At 48.2% G+C, this 13,363-nt stretch overlaps 1 protein-coding gene across 1 annotated transcript in view; it reads left to right on the forward strand.

Moving 5' to 3' along the window:
• PODXL (podocalyxin like) overlaps positions 1-13,363 on the forward strand; it is a 43,552-nt gene that overhangs the window by 25,385 nt on the left and 4,804 nt on the right. The window contains exons 4-9 of the mRNA XM_063101014.1: positions 7,229-7,846; positions 9,027-9,265; positions 9,489-9,563; positions 11,716-11,863; positions 12,146-12,207; positions 12,481-12,648. Of these exons, the coding sequence (XP_062957084.1) occupies positions 7,229-7,846; positions 9,027-9,265; positions 9,489-9,563; positions 11,716-11,863; positions 12,146-12,207; positions 12,481-12,648 (1,310 nt within the window). The remainder of the gene's footprint in view (positions 1-7,228; positions 7,847-9,026; positions 9,266-9,488; positions 9,564-11,715; positions 11,864-12,145; positions 12,208-12,480; positions 12,649-13,363) is intronic.

Genomic DNA, 13,363 nt, shown 5'->3' on the forward strand with positions numbered 1-13,363 from the left:
GTGTTCCTGCCTTTTTTCTAGATGTTGTGCTGGGCTTATTAGCACATAGCCCTGCCCCTCTGCTGTTTTATTTTTTCTGTTGTCTTCCCCAGCTGCACTGGGTTTCCACCAGTGCCCTCAGGCTATAGGTTTTGTGGACCTCACCTGAAAGGCTTTATTTCTTCCCCATGGGGGATATGGGGCTATGTGGAGTTTCAGCACTGGGGGCTTTCTCAAGGTTCTCCCCAGTCTTCCTTATGAGCAGCTGGTGGGGTTCCTGGGACAAAGTCTGCCCAGGGGTGTGAACCTTTCCAAGTCTGCAGTTCCCAGGGCTTCACGTGTATACACCAGCCTTTACCCAGCCTTTAGCAATTCATTATAAAATTGACTTTAACCTTCTAGCTGAACTTTGTACCAGGCAAGCAAGCGCTTGGGTCCAGTGTCTCCCTGCACTTGTCCACCTGTCTCCAGTTTTCAGGGTAGTTATTTTCTTCAAGACATCAGTTCTCCAATGGGCTTGAGAAAATTCATTACTTTTCGGTTTCTCTGCTTTTTTTTTTCTTGTAAGAATAGGAGCGAAGTTTTTTCCAGCTCTACTCTTGTTAGCTGAAACTGGAAGTCCTATAGTTTCTTTTGATGAACACAAGTTCCTAACTTTGACTTTATCAAATTTTTTCTTTCATTTGCACTTTTTGTAGTTTTGTTGATTGACAATTGCATGAACTAATTCTTTTTATAGACACACATTACAGCAAAACAGACTGTGTTGTAGAAAGTTCATGTAAAACTAGAATTATTTGATCCTTGATTCCAGTTTTGGAGTTTCTTTATAAGAAAACTATTAACTGTCTATTCAATTTCTTTATGAGTATAGGACAAATTATTCTTTCTATTTCTTCTTGAGTCACTCTGATAAGTTGTGTTTTTAAGAATTTGCCCATCTCATCTGCTTCAAATTTATCATTTGTTCATGATGGCCTATGCTTTAAGTATCTATTATCATTTCTATACCTATTGTTTATTTATGCCTTTGGATTTTTCCCTTTGATCAACCTCACAGAAGTCTTTACTATTTTATTAGTTCTTTTTAAAAAATCAATTTTTGGACTTTTTGTTATTTGCTATTGTATTTTGGTTTCTATTTCACTGACTTCTGCTTTTATCATTATTATTTCAGTCCTCCTATTTTTCTTTAGGTTTATTTTGCGGCTTTCCATTATCATATTGAAGATTTATGCAGAACCAGGCCTGAGCAGGTCCTGAAGGAGACATGGAAGTCACAGTGCAGCTCCCACCCCCAGCCTCACTCCTGTTCCTCCACACGTCCACCTTTCCCTCAGTCCACACCTAGACATCTCTAGGAGAGTTAGTTCCCTGTCATCAGTTGACTGAGGAGTGAAAAACTCAAGCCTGCCTGTATATGATTTTGAGTAATATGCTGGTGCCAGCCAAAAGCGGACTGCTGGGATAGTAACCCTATTTAGCGGAGACTCTGAAAGATAGAAAGTTCTTCCAATGGTCAGGACTTTGAATAGTATATTTCATGGTCTTTTTTTTTTTGCAGGAGAGCTACATTGAGGGAAGTATCTGAATAGATCCATAGGCCATTAGGCCATAGCTGGTGATTTATGAACCAGTGGTTGGGAACTTAAGGAACAAGAAAGGAGAATCAGTGCACAGAATTTTAGGGAAGAGGGCTGTGAACAGACCTGTGGGGATAGATCTGGAGGGTGAGAATTTGTGTCTCTGGAGAAAGCTCTAGAATATCAGATGGACAAGATGACCCATTGTGAGTGTCAGTTTCTTCTTCATCACCTAATGATTGCTCGATGGGCTCATGACCGAGTGGCCATGAGCAGGGAGGCAGCTGAGACAGGCACATTCTGGATCTGAATGTGCTTCCCAGCTGCAATGCTTCTGACAGCAGCACCATTCATGGACTCACAGAATGCCTCATTCACCATCACCATATTCCACAGAGCACAGGGCTTCACCAAGGACCTCACTCCAAGGTAAAATAAGTGTAGCATTGAACTTATAAGATTTACTCATCTTACCAGGAATCCTACATGCTGCTAAATAATGGAGCAGGGAGGAATATGGATGGAACCCAGGAGATTCCCTGTGGTGCCCCGTCCTAAAAGTAAATGGAAAGACCTCTTACTGACAGCAGCCCTAATGACGCACGTCTTTCAGAAATGAAACCCCATGTCCAGTACTGATGGTGTCCATGGTGCAAACTGAAGCAACCCATGCTCGGTAGTGGCGGAAGGAATGACGCTACCAGACCAGTTCAGGAGAAGAGGCCTGGGCCCTGTTTCTGACTTAAACCTGATTCTTTAACCATCTCGTGCATTTTATTAGCTAACTAATTATCCTTTTAATAAGTTCACTTTCGGTTTAAAATAGACAGTTAATTTCTAATGCTTGATACTAAGGACTCTGGTTTCTATGGTGGGATATGCAAAAGTAGATTACGAGGTTGAATAGTATCCTCCCCCCCAAAAAAGATACGTTCAAGTCCTAACCCTTGTGAATGTGACCTTATTTAGAAATATGCGGGGTCTTTGCAGATGTATCAAGATAAAACGAGGTCGTACTGGATTAGGGTGGGACCTAAATCCAGTGACTGGTTTCCTTATAAGAGGAGAGACACAGAGTCACACAGGGAAGAAGCCCATGTGAAGGTGAGCCAGAGGTCAGAGTGATATTAGGTCCAAGCCAAGGAGCACCAAGGGTTACTAGGAAGGGGCAAGAGAAGATTCTTCCCTAGTGCCTGCGGAGAGAGCACAGCACTGCCAATTTCAGACTTCTAGCCTCCAGAACCATGAGAAAATATATTTATGTACCTACCTTTAAAACACACTAATACACTCTTCATTCAAGGTACACTGAGTCTGTGGAAACACTGAGTTCTGGGACCTGGATGAGTGGCTGTGTTCTCTATTATGGTTGTTCAACGCAGGTCCCAGTTTGCTGGGCCTACACCGAGGAAGTTAGTGGGGTGCCCATCCATTTTGATCCTAGAGAATACATGACTTCTTAGCCGCTGTTCAAAATACACTTTGTTAGACCATCTGATCACCATGCTGGTCCTGCTGCCTGTTATGGAATCATATACACCTTTTTTGCTGGAAATTAAGTTCTGCTCTTGTTCCTACTATCCAAGGAACCTGGTGTCCATCCCACTAAAGTCAGCAGCATTTCCCACTAATTTACCTGACTGATGAAGAACAGCCACAATTAAGCTCTTAGAATATGCTAATAGTCCCCTCAACAACATCCCAAATTTGGGGCCGGCCCGTGGCTCACTTGGGTGAGCGTGGTGCTGACACACCAAGCCAAGGGTTAAGATCCCCTTACTGGTCATCTTTTTTAAAACAAAACAAAACAAAAAACAGTATCCCAAATTTAATCATATTTGAGTTACCGTCAGTTGTAAGATTCACTATTATTTTATGAACTACTTAGAAAAATATGTCATTGCAAAGAGTGACGCACAATCATTTATAGTATAAGGGTACTTCAAAAAGTCTACAGAAAAATAGAATCAAAAGAATACAAATCTTTCCATGAACTTTTTGAAGGCCTTGCCTATATCATTTCAGTGACATGAAAAGATGTGCATGTTGGAACTCATGAAATACAGTATTTCTCAAAGCCTTTTGAAAGGGAATGTCAGCTCTTTTAGGGGACAAAGTTAGAGTGTGAGTGGTCAGGTTATTCATGATTGATGCTTTAACACTTCTGTGTCTCCAAGACTTTGGATTTCTTCCTGTACTTTATTCCAGGGAATTTCTGGCAACTCACCTTTGTTTAATGTGGGCTACAATCAATCAAGAAAGGAAACTGTTAGAAACTACTTCTAGCTGCTTGAGTCAGCATATTGAATCCAATATCCCTGGTATGTGTACCCATTTTCATAAATTCAGCCTAATGTAAAATTATGATTATCCCTCCTTGATCTAGCATTCTCATATTTTATAACCATATATATTTGCTAGGTTTTCTGCAGGTATTTCAGTGTATAGGTGTCTTCTCCTGGGTCAAGCTCTGGTCCAGCTCATGCTGGAATCACCTGTTGTTAAAGGTTTGAAGAAAATGAAGAGTGGTGCAGATAATGAGATTTGGCTTTCTCTGTTGAGCTCAAGTGAGGTTATTAAGAGTCTTAAAGCAAGATAGGAGAAGCCTCATCAGAACAGAACAGTAGTTGAGTCTACTGGGAAGTGAATTCCATTGAAGACCGAGATTTATGAGGACTCCGATTCATCTGCATCCTCCCATATGTCACCATTCAATTCTCAAGGTCCTATCTTAACGTAAGAGACCCGGTGAGGTTATGCATTAAATTAAAACTGATTTGACAACTCATGGGATCAAACTTTTAAGTTTGTCTTTTGGCCTTCTCAGCCCTTCAGCCACAAACAAAGAGAGATTCTTTAGTGCACTATTAGAAAGTCTCTGGTTTTCAGTCCATGCTTTGATAGGAGGATTTAAGAATTTGAATTTGTTATCCTCTTTCTTTAGTCAGTAGTTTTCACTGGTAGTGATTTTGTCTCCCCCAGGGGACATTTGGCAATATCTGGAGATGTTTTAGGTTGTCACGACTGGAGGAGGGGTGTGTGCGTATATGTTACTTGCATCTGTTGGATAGAGTCCAGGGATGTTGCTAAATATCCTAGAATGCATAGGACCACCTCCCATAACAGAAAAGTATCCAGCCCAAAATGTGAATAGCTTCAGCATCGAGAACCCTGTTTTAAGCTATAAACCACAGTAAGAAGTTACCATCCCACTCCACATCCCTTATGTTCCTTAATTCCTCAAATATTCTCAGCAATTTAGTATCTTTTGCCAAAAGACACTATGACACTATCAGTTATAAGAAGCACCTACTAAGTGGAGAAATGTCTGTTGCACCATCACACTACATTGATTTTTGACACATGTCCTGGTCTGTGTGCCTTTCATATTCTTCTATGGCAGCAGCCACTCAGCCCTGCCAAAGCCACATTCTAGATGCTGGGTGACAAAGTGCTTCTTCATGAGATGCCACAGTACCCTGGAGTACCATCCCTTAATAGAATTTTGACCGCCCTTTGGTCCCAATAAGGCCTGATGACTAATTCCTGAGTCCTACTGTCTGCAGCCACTCCTGATACAAATTTCTGCTTCTCAGTAGCACAATGTGTATGTCCAGGATATTGGGATTTTGTATAGTTTATGGAGTGACTGAGATTGCAGGAAATTACATTTAGGGCTTTGTTTAACATCCCCCAGGCCAGGCTGTAGAACTGGGCCACAGAGTCCAGTGCTGGCCACCAGTGCCAAGCACGAGGTGCCACAGCTATGGCTCTGGACACTCGCTCAGCCTTGCCTCCCCTCGGCTTGCATGGCAGCGGGACTTCACTGCCACGCCATCAGCATTCCTTTCCCCTACTGTCTCTTCCCTCACCAGCTGGAATGAGTGTCTAATTCATGGCAGCTGCTAGAAAAGCAAATATCTGGTATTTTCCGCATCTCTAAGAGAAGATGCATTCTGCTGCCATCAAGTCTCCTGGGATAGGGAATTCCCCAAGCATGGAGAAATGGTGTAGGTGCTGCTGGCCACAGAGACTGGCACGGACCCGCTGCAGCCCCTCCCAGTACTCTCTCCTTTCTGCTGTAGACAGAGAACCAGGGATCCTCCTGGTTTCTCCTCTTCCCTCACATCAGCAAGCAGGTGATCTCCAGAATACAGCCCTGCATCCTCCTCTCCATCTCCAGTGCCGATAGCTTCATGTAGCCCACTGTGATCCATTTTGTCTGGGTGACTTAATAGCCTCTTTTTTTTTTTTTTTTAATTTTTCTTTTTATTTTGTAATAGCCTCCTAACTTGTCTTCCCAGTTCCACACTCTCTCTCTTCCAATCTATATTCCCCCAAACGGCAAGAGTATGTTTCTTGGTAAACCACCCTATGAAACCTCCTTGCTTTGATGCCTCCACTGGCTTCTTTTTGCACCTAGAATGAAAGCCAGAATCTTTATCTTGGCCTCTAAGGATTATGACTTATGTCTCATTTTATTTACTTTCCCATTCCAGTGATGATTTTTAAGGGATCCTCCTTTTACCTTTTACCTTTTTGGACGATGAGCTGCTGTCACTGTACCCGTGAGGCCTTGCATCTCTGAGCCCTGCCCTTCCTTGCCCCTCACTCACTAAACTGCATTCATACCTGTCTTCTCTTAGCTCTGCCCCACTTCAGGGCTCTTGCAGGCTGTCTGTGCCGCCAGGGACACTTTTCCTCTCATTCTGCACATGGCGTTCTTGTCCTTCAAGTCTCAGCTTACCTGTGATCTCAGAGATGCCTTTTCTTACCTCTCTGTCTAAATAGTCCCCTCCCCGGTTAGTCTCTGCATCATTTCCTTGTTCGTTTCTTCCATATACTTAGCAGAATGTAATTGTTCTGTCCACATGGTTAGTCTCTGTCTCCCCCAGCAGAATGTCAGCTCCCTGAGGGTATGAATTCAGTGTGTCTTGTGTGTCTTGCTCATCACTGCATCTCCAAGGCCCAGCACAGGTCTGTTACACAACCTGTTTCCTCAATAAATATTAGGTCAAACAAACGAATAAAAGGCTTCCTAACGTGATTCCCACCCTCCACCCCCAACAAGGTTAAGCCACCATGCTAAACACGAAGCACTGTGCTTTTCTTCATTAACACAGTTCATGTGGCACTTAAACAATAATTTGTGGAACTTCAGTTTATGTTAGTTTCTCCTTCTATTTTACAACTTCCATTAGAACAGAGGCCACACCGCTCTCGTCTGTGCTTAGAACAGGACAAGGGCAGTTCAGTAAGCATTAGTCTGTGGAATCTTGTGCGGGGCCATGTCTCTGGGAACCGGGAGAGGGGGCAGCGGTGTTCTCTGCAGACCGGTCCTAGGCGGGCGTATTGAGAAACTTGAAGCGAACGTGCGTGCGGCCAGCAGGGAGCACCCTGCAGCCTCCATGTGCCATGGGGCTAGCGGGCCTGGTCTTCCCTCTTCGGCAGAATTTCCCTTACTTCCCCCACTTCACTCTCAGCCTCCCTCCTGGAGGTCCCTTAAACCCCCCCAAAATCCGGACACACCTAAGACCCTGGCCTTCATCAAGGCACATGGCCAGGATGGGAGCCAAGCCCCTGATTCCAGGGTAGAGCTGTGGAAGTGTAGAGAGAAGGCTCACGGCTAATAGCCTAACTTGGTTCTGTGTTGTGTTTGTAAACAGCAGCCACGTCCTGCTCAGACACCAGCGTAAGCGCTGCAGGCTGCAGCCAGCAGAACCGGACTACAGCAGCCAGTGGCCCAACACAAAGTTCAAACACTGTCATGCAAAGCACAGCTCCAGCTTCCAGCAGCACAGGGGCAACTTCAGCCGTGGTCAACGAGAGCCCCCCGACGACAGCAATGGGTGGGAAGCCAACCTCGGGCACTCATACCACAGCTGCTGATGACCCAAAGACTACTGACCGTTCAGGCAGCATGACACCTACACCGTCTACTATGTTGGCTGAGACCGAAACCACTAGAGGCCAGAGTGGAGTGAAAGATTCAGCCACGCCTGGAAACCAGAGTAGCCACAGCGTTACCACAAACCCCACAGCCACGAAGGGAGAAAAGGAGGTGACTCTGCACCCCACCACTGTGCCTCGCACCCCGATACTGACTTCTCTTCCTCCTGCTTCGACCGTCCCAGTCACCCCTCACCAGTCGACTGGTGTTTCTTTGAAGCCCCCCGAGAGCTCTCCCAAGGAACAAGACAATCTCACTACAGCTTCAAGGAGCCCAGGCACAGAGGCTGGCTCGGGGCCCCCCTCCACACCCGAGGGGATGCCTGCCACGCCGAGTAAGTAATGTCCGGGGTTTATTTTAAGCAAGAAGAAACTTTTCAGTGCTCATATTCCACATAGTTGCTCAGCTGGAAGGTGGAGGTTTATGCTGACGGTTAAACACTGAATACGTTCAACTTTCATTCAGACCTAGTTTCCCATTTCAATGATGAGCAGGGGCCAAGACTGCTGTGCATTCTGATGCGAGGTCAGTACTTTGGCCTGGCCAGTTCAGCACCTCATTCTGGCCTGTCCAGTCTATTCCTGGCTGAGACTCTGTGTGGTTGTGGTGGCGGGGTATTAGAAGTCCTCTAGAACAGTGCCTCTCAGACCTGATTGATGGCAACCCACGGTTGCAAACACATTTCGGTTTTACATCATGATCGAAACCACCTAGTAGGAATAAAAGCCTCACTGAATAAGACTTACTCTTACTATATGTTATGCATCTTGATATTTTCTATTCTATTCCATTTATTTATTTATTTTTAAGTGCTGGTCTTAACCTAGTAAACTAATTTCAAAATCTACTGGTGGATCATGCTGCCCAATCAAGACCCACCTCAGATCTATTGAGCCGGAATTTCGGGGCATGAGCCTGAGGATCTGCATTTTAAGGGCTCCCCAAACAATGTTGTTGCATCCTGAAGTTAACAATGGCCACACTACGAGGGGTGGTCACGTCCTGCAGCGAGAGCAGGGCTCTGAGTTGGACAAAGCTGGATTCAACTCCCTGCTCTGCCACTTGTTGGCACATGACCTTGGGCAAATCATTGAGCCCCTGAGAGCTTCAGGTTCCTTGTTTCATAACATAGTGATAATGACAGCATCTTCTCAGGGCTGCTGGGAGGATTAACTAGGAAAGTCTTTAGAAGCACTTAGCACACAGTCCCTTGCACAGAGTAAGTGCTCAGGGACTGTTAGCTACCACTGCAGACATAATTGTTATTGCTGTCGTGACTTCCTCTGCCTGGTGCTCACATGGACTCAGCCAGTCTGACCCAGGCTGTAAAATGTTACAGGCAGCCACTTCGTCCATTCTGACTCCTCTTCCTCAAAGCCTGCTTCTCCAGCTTATCGTCTCAGTGGGGAGAAGACCAAAGAACCTGTGAAAACCATTATGGCAAGAAAAGACTGTCCTTTTAGCCCAAGGGTGCCGTTCATTTTTTCCCATAACCTTTGTTTTCCCGATTACAGCACCACTGGTTACCTCACAAGAAGCTCAACACACCTCCCACTTGATGCCAGCTGTCCCTACAACCTCTTCCTCTGAGGCACCGCTGCCCCCAGGCACATCATCGTCCCCAGGCACTTCATTGGGAACTGTGGCCACGCCTCCTGTCAGAGGACCCACAAGCTCCAGCACGGAGTCGACTTCAGCTGTCCCCCAAGGCTCCTACACACACCCCACCTTGACTCTTGGGAATAATATCCAGGTAAGTCCACCCAGGGCGGGACAAATATGAGAACGCAGACTCAGGTGGAAGGGGCTCCGAGAAGAACGTTTCTGTCCCCACCTTCACTCTCTTGACTCTGAACCCGGTCCAGCCATGCCCCCAGCTTGCCCTGAACTCCTTCCTTTCTGGGTCACCATCCCGGGGCGGGGGAAGTCATTCTGTGACTCACAGCCTGACCCTTAATCTCGGTGGCTTCTTGCAGATACAGTGCGGGCCTTCTGAAAGCCTGAATGAGACTCAGCTGCTCGTCCTGAACTTTACGGGGACCAGTCCCTGTGTGAGTACCCGGCTAATCAGAGCCCTGCCTCCTCCCCATCCCCAGATTGCAGGCGAGCAGCCGCGGAAGGAAGGGAGAGGGGGCTGCAGTCTACCAAGGGAGTGAGCGGTGTGTATCTTTCCTGCCTTGTTTCTTCCTGCGGGAAGTGGCCCCTTCCCATCTTACAGAGCAATAAACCGAGGTCCAAACTTCTGTAAGTCAAAGGATGGCCGGTTAGCTCACTTGGGAGAGCGTGGTGCTGACAAACTTCTGTAAGTCAAGTCACACTCACAGGACTGCTGCAGGGCCAGAGCACCCAGGTGTCCTCAGCTTTCACCGCGTAACCACTCAGTGGTCTGAGTCAGGAGATCCTGATCCTGTCTCCTGCTTGCCACTAGTCTGGGTGTGACTTTGTAAGGTGATCTCTTTGGGCTTCAGAGGTTTCAACTGTCAAGGAGAGGTTTAGTCTGCCTGAGTCTTCCTGTTCTAATAGTCTGTGGCTTCATATTTCCTGCTTCATGTACTATCTGAACACCCCAATGGAAGAAATGTGGAGGGAATCTCCCTCTAACCTGAGGAGTTGGTGGGATGGATGGGAGATAATAGGGCCCAGGTACTGCCAGTAAGAAGAGTCCCTGAACACAGGGAGCCGTCGTGCTTATGGGTGGGTGGGTGGGTGTGTGCGCGTGTGCGCGTGCGTGCGTGCGTGTGTGTGTGTGTGTGCGCGCGCGCGTGTGCGTGCATGCGTGCGCGTGTGCATACATTTGTATGAAGAGAGGGTGTGCCGGTGTGCGCAGCAGCCTTCAGCCCGCTGGTCTCCCGAGGATGAAGGGCTTTGCTCTGGGGATGCTTACTCAGTAAGTGGCTTTTGAGCTCTGGGAGTGCAGGGGATCGCTGGCTCACTGTTGCCCTCCTCTGGTCAGTGCCTATTTCTGCAACCCCTCCTAAGAACTAGAACAGAACAAACACCCTTTCTCTAGGATAGAGAACTTGGGCTTGTACCACTCCAGTGCTGCCTCTATCTTCTGCAGTAGTTTTCTGGTGGGTGTCCATTTTTCTGGCATTTTCCAGGTGAACATCACAAAAGCATACATTTAGATCAGAGTTTTAAGAGGGAGCAGTGTTCTCTTGGTGTTGGGCTTGTTAGACAAGGCAGAACTCGCACTGAGACTGGTGCTGGGGACAGTCAAATGCTTGCCCAGCCTTTCCTCGGGCCCTCTTTTTAGCTAAAACTTGGAAGGCTGTGTGATTGTGAGAAGCAATTTTTTTTTCCCTTTTGCTAGGAAAGGGAGACAGAAAGCCCCGGATCCCTTCTTGATATCAGGGTGGGGAATTAATAAGCCTAAGGAAATTCCAGGTGGAAGCCCGAGGGGTGGTTTGTGGGGGTCCTGAGGTAAGCTATACCTAGAGTCCTTTTCTTCATCGCAGTCCCTTGTTCCAAAATCAGGTCAGAGAAATGCCAGCTGGGGGCACCCCTAGAGGACATGGCAGGACTGGGTAAAGGCTGCCCACCCTTTATTCTCTCCCTCAGCCCTCAAGCCACATCAGCCTTGTTCTTTCTGCTTAGCGACATATGAGATCCCCTACAAGATACCCCGTGTATATCTTTCAGATGCTCCCATCTTCCCCTACTGGGTGGCGGCCTCACCTTTCTCCATTAGCCTGTTCATGGCTTCAGCGTCAGAGTCTCGGCATCAGAGGGAAGGGGCACACCTATTTCAGCTTTGGGATAGCTGAGAGCTGTGGCCTTCCCTCCTGAGGTCTGGACTGGGCATGAAAAGCTGGCAAGCGGCAGTGGGGTGGAGTTGCTGGGCAGCACCCCTCCTGCCCTTTCTAGGAAGGGAGAAGGTAAAGGCACCCACTTGTGACCCTCCGTGAGCTTGGAGGGAGACAAGGGGCACTAGGGCGAAGGGTATTGTGCAACCACGGACAAGAAGCAGAGTGAGGGACGAGGGAAGAGATTCGATGGAGGCAGAGAGGGCAGGGACTGGCCCAGGAGGACAGCACAAAACTCTTGACCCCAGCAGGCCTGGGAATGGCACCAGTGGAGGCTGGAGAGGGTGCAGGTTCCAGCAGGCAACAGCGTTCTCCTGTCCTTAGCTCGAAGGGCAGCCTCACAGCCTAGGCTACTGTCCCGATCCCTGAGGAATCTCCTGTGGTCTCCTCACAACAGGAAAGGAGCCCTCCAGATGACAAACTAGTCACACGTCTGTGCCGAGCAGTCAAAGCCACCTTCAACTCAGTGCAGGACCAGTGCCAAATACTGCTGGCACCTGTTCAGAACAGCCAGGCGGTGGCAGTCAAAAACATCTTTATCCAGAGTGAGTTGAGGGGAAGCGGGGCCGAGGCCTGTGTGCGTGGGAATGGGGCGGGGGTGGTGGTGCAGGTTCAGGAGCCACCATTGTAGGGTGGGTCACTATGGTACCCCTTCAGTTCCCTACAAATTGTCAAGCTCCGGCCCCTCCCAGGGCCACCCAAGAGAGACAGACACCCACTCGGGGGCCGAGATACAGTCCATCCTCCTCCTGGGGCCCAGTCTCTGCCCCCTCCCCTATCACTGTGCGCTAGACCGCTCAGGCAGCACCTCTCCTCCTCTCCCACAGCAAACTTCCTTCCCAAGGACATATATGAAGTGCTGAAGGACCAATGGGACTACCTGAAAGAGGTAAGTGTGCCCCTCCCACGTGCTGGGACAGATTGGGTCAGGAGCCTCTCCTGGGAAGTCCACAAGTACTTAGCTCCACAGTCTCTCTCTTAATGACAAGAAGCCCCCAATGAGCAAGCATCCAGGAAAGAGGAGGAAAACAGAGGGGACAGCAGGGCAGTGGGACAGGCACCAGCCGACCCCAAGCAGAAGAGCTCTCCAGTGAATGGGAGCTCAGGGAGAGGGTGCCTCAGGACCTGTTTTTTGCCACATAAATGTCTCCTTCCTGGCTAGGCGGGAGTCAGTGACATGAAGCTGGGGCATCAAGGACCCCCGGAAGAGGCTGAGGACCGCTTCAGCATGCCCCTCATCATCACCATAGTCTGCATGGCATCCTTCCTGCTCCTCATTGCCGCCCTCTATGGCTGCTGCCACCAGCGCCTCTCCCAGAGGAAGGACCAGGTGAGAGCTTCCCTCCTCCAGCCAGGGAACCTGGCCAGCTCACCTGATGAACTCTCCCCTCCTTATTCCCATTTGCAAAGGAGGAGAGTGAGTGGGTCGTGGGCCCTTGCAGGCAGCCGCCTACTTACATGGAACATTAAAGGGGCAGCGTGGCTGGAGGGAAGAGCCTGGGCTTTGGAGCGGGGCAGACTTAGTTTAAGCCCTAGTTCTGCCCCGTTTTCTGTGCGACATCTCTTTGAGCATCAGGTTTCTCCTCTGCATAGTGGGGATAATATCCACTCTGCATAGCTGTTCTGAGGATTCATTGATGGAAATGGCTCTAGGCATGCCCGTTTAACCAAAAATTCTTTCACCAGCTTTATTAGGGGTTCTCATCATTTCAGCTCCACCCAGATCCATGGCTGCATACTGTGGGAACCTTTAAAAACGTTTTCCTGCCGAGCTGCCCCCACACCAGCTGAAGCGGAATCGCTGATCAGTACATGCATTAAAAGCTCCCTAGGTGATTCCAATTTGCAACCACGGTTGTATCTCAGAGAAAGCGCTGCTGCCGGATGCCTGCTATCCATGCAGCAGGATGGCTCTAGGGATCACCGTGCCATCTTGGCCAGGCTTAGAGAATCTGCAGTCACCCGGCCTGTGGGAGGTCATTTTCTTACAGCCCTTCTTAACCCATTATGATGGGCTGACGTGGGTGCCTGGAGAGAAGGTTTTG

The sequence above is a fragment of the Cynocephalus volans genome, chromosome 6 (assembly GCF_027409185.1).
Source record: "Cynocephalus volans isolate mCynVol1 chromosome 6, mCynVol1.pri, whole genome shotgun sequence".
Taxonomy (NCBI): Eukaryota; Metazoa; Chordata; class Mammalia; order Dermoptera; family Cynocephalidae; genus Cynocephalus; species Cynocephalus volans.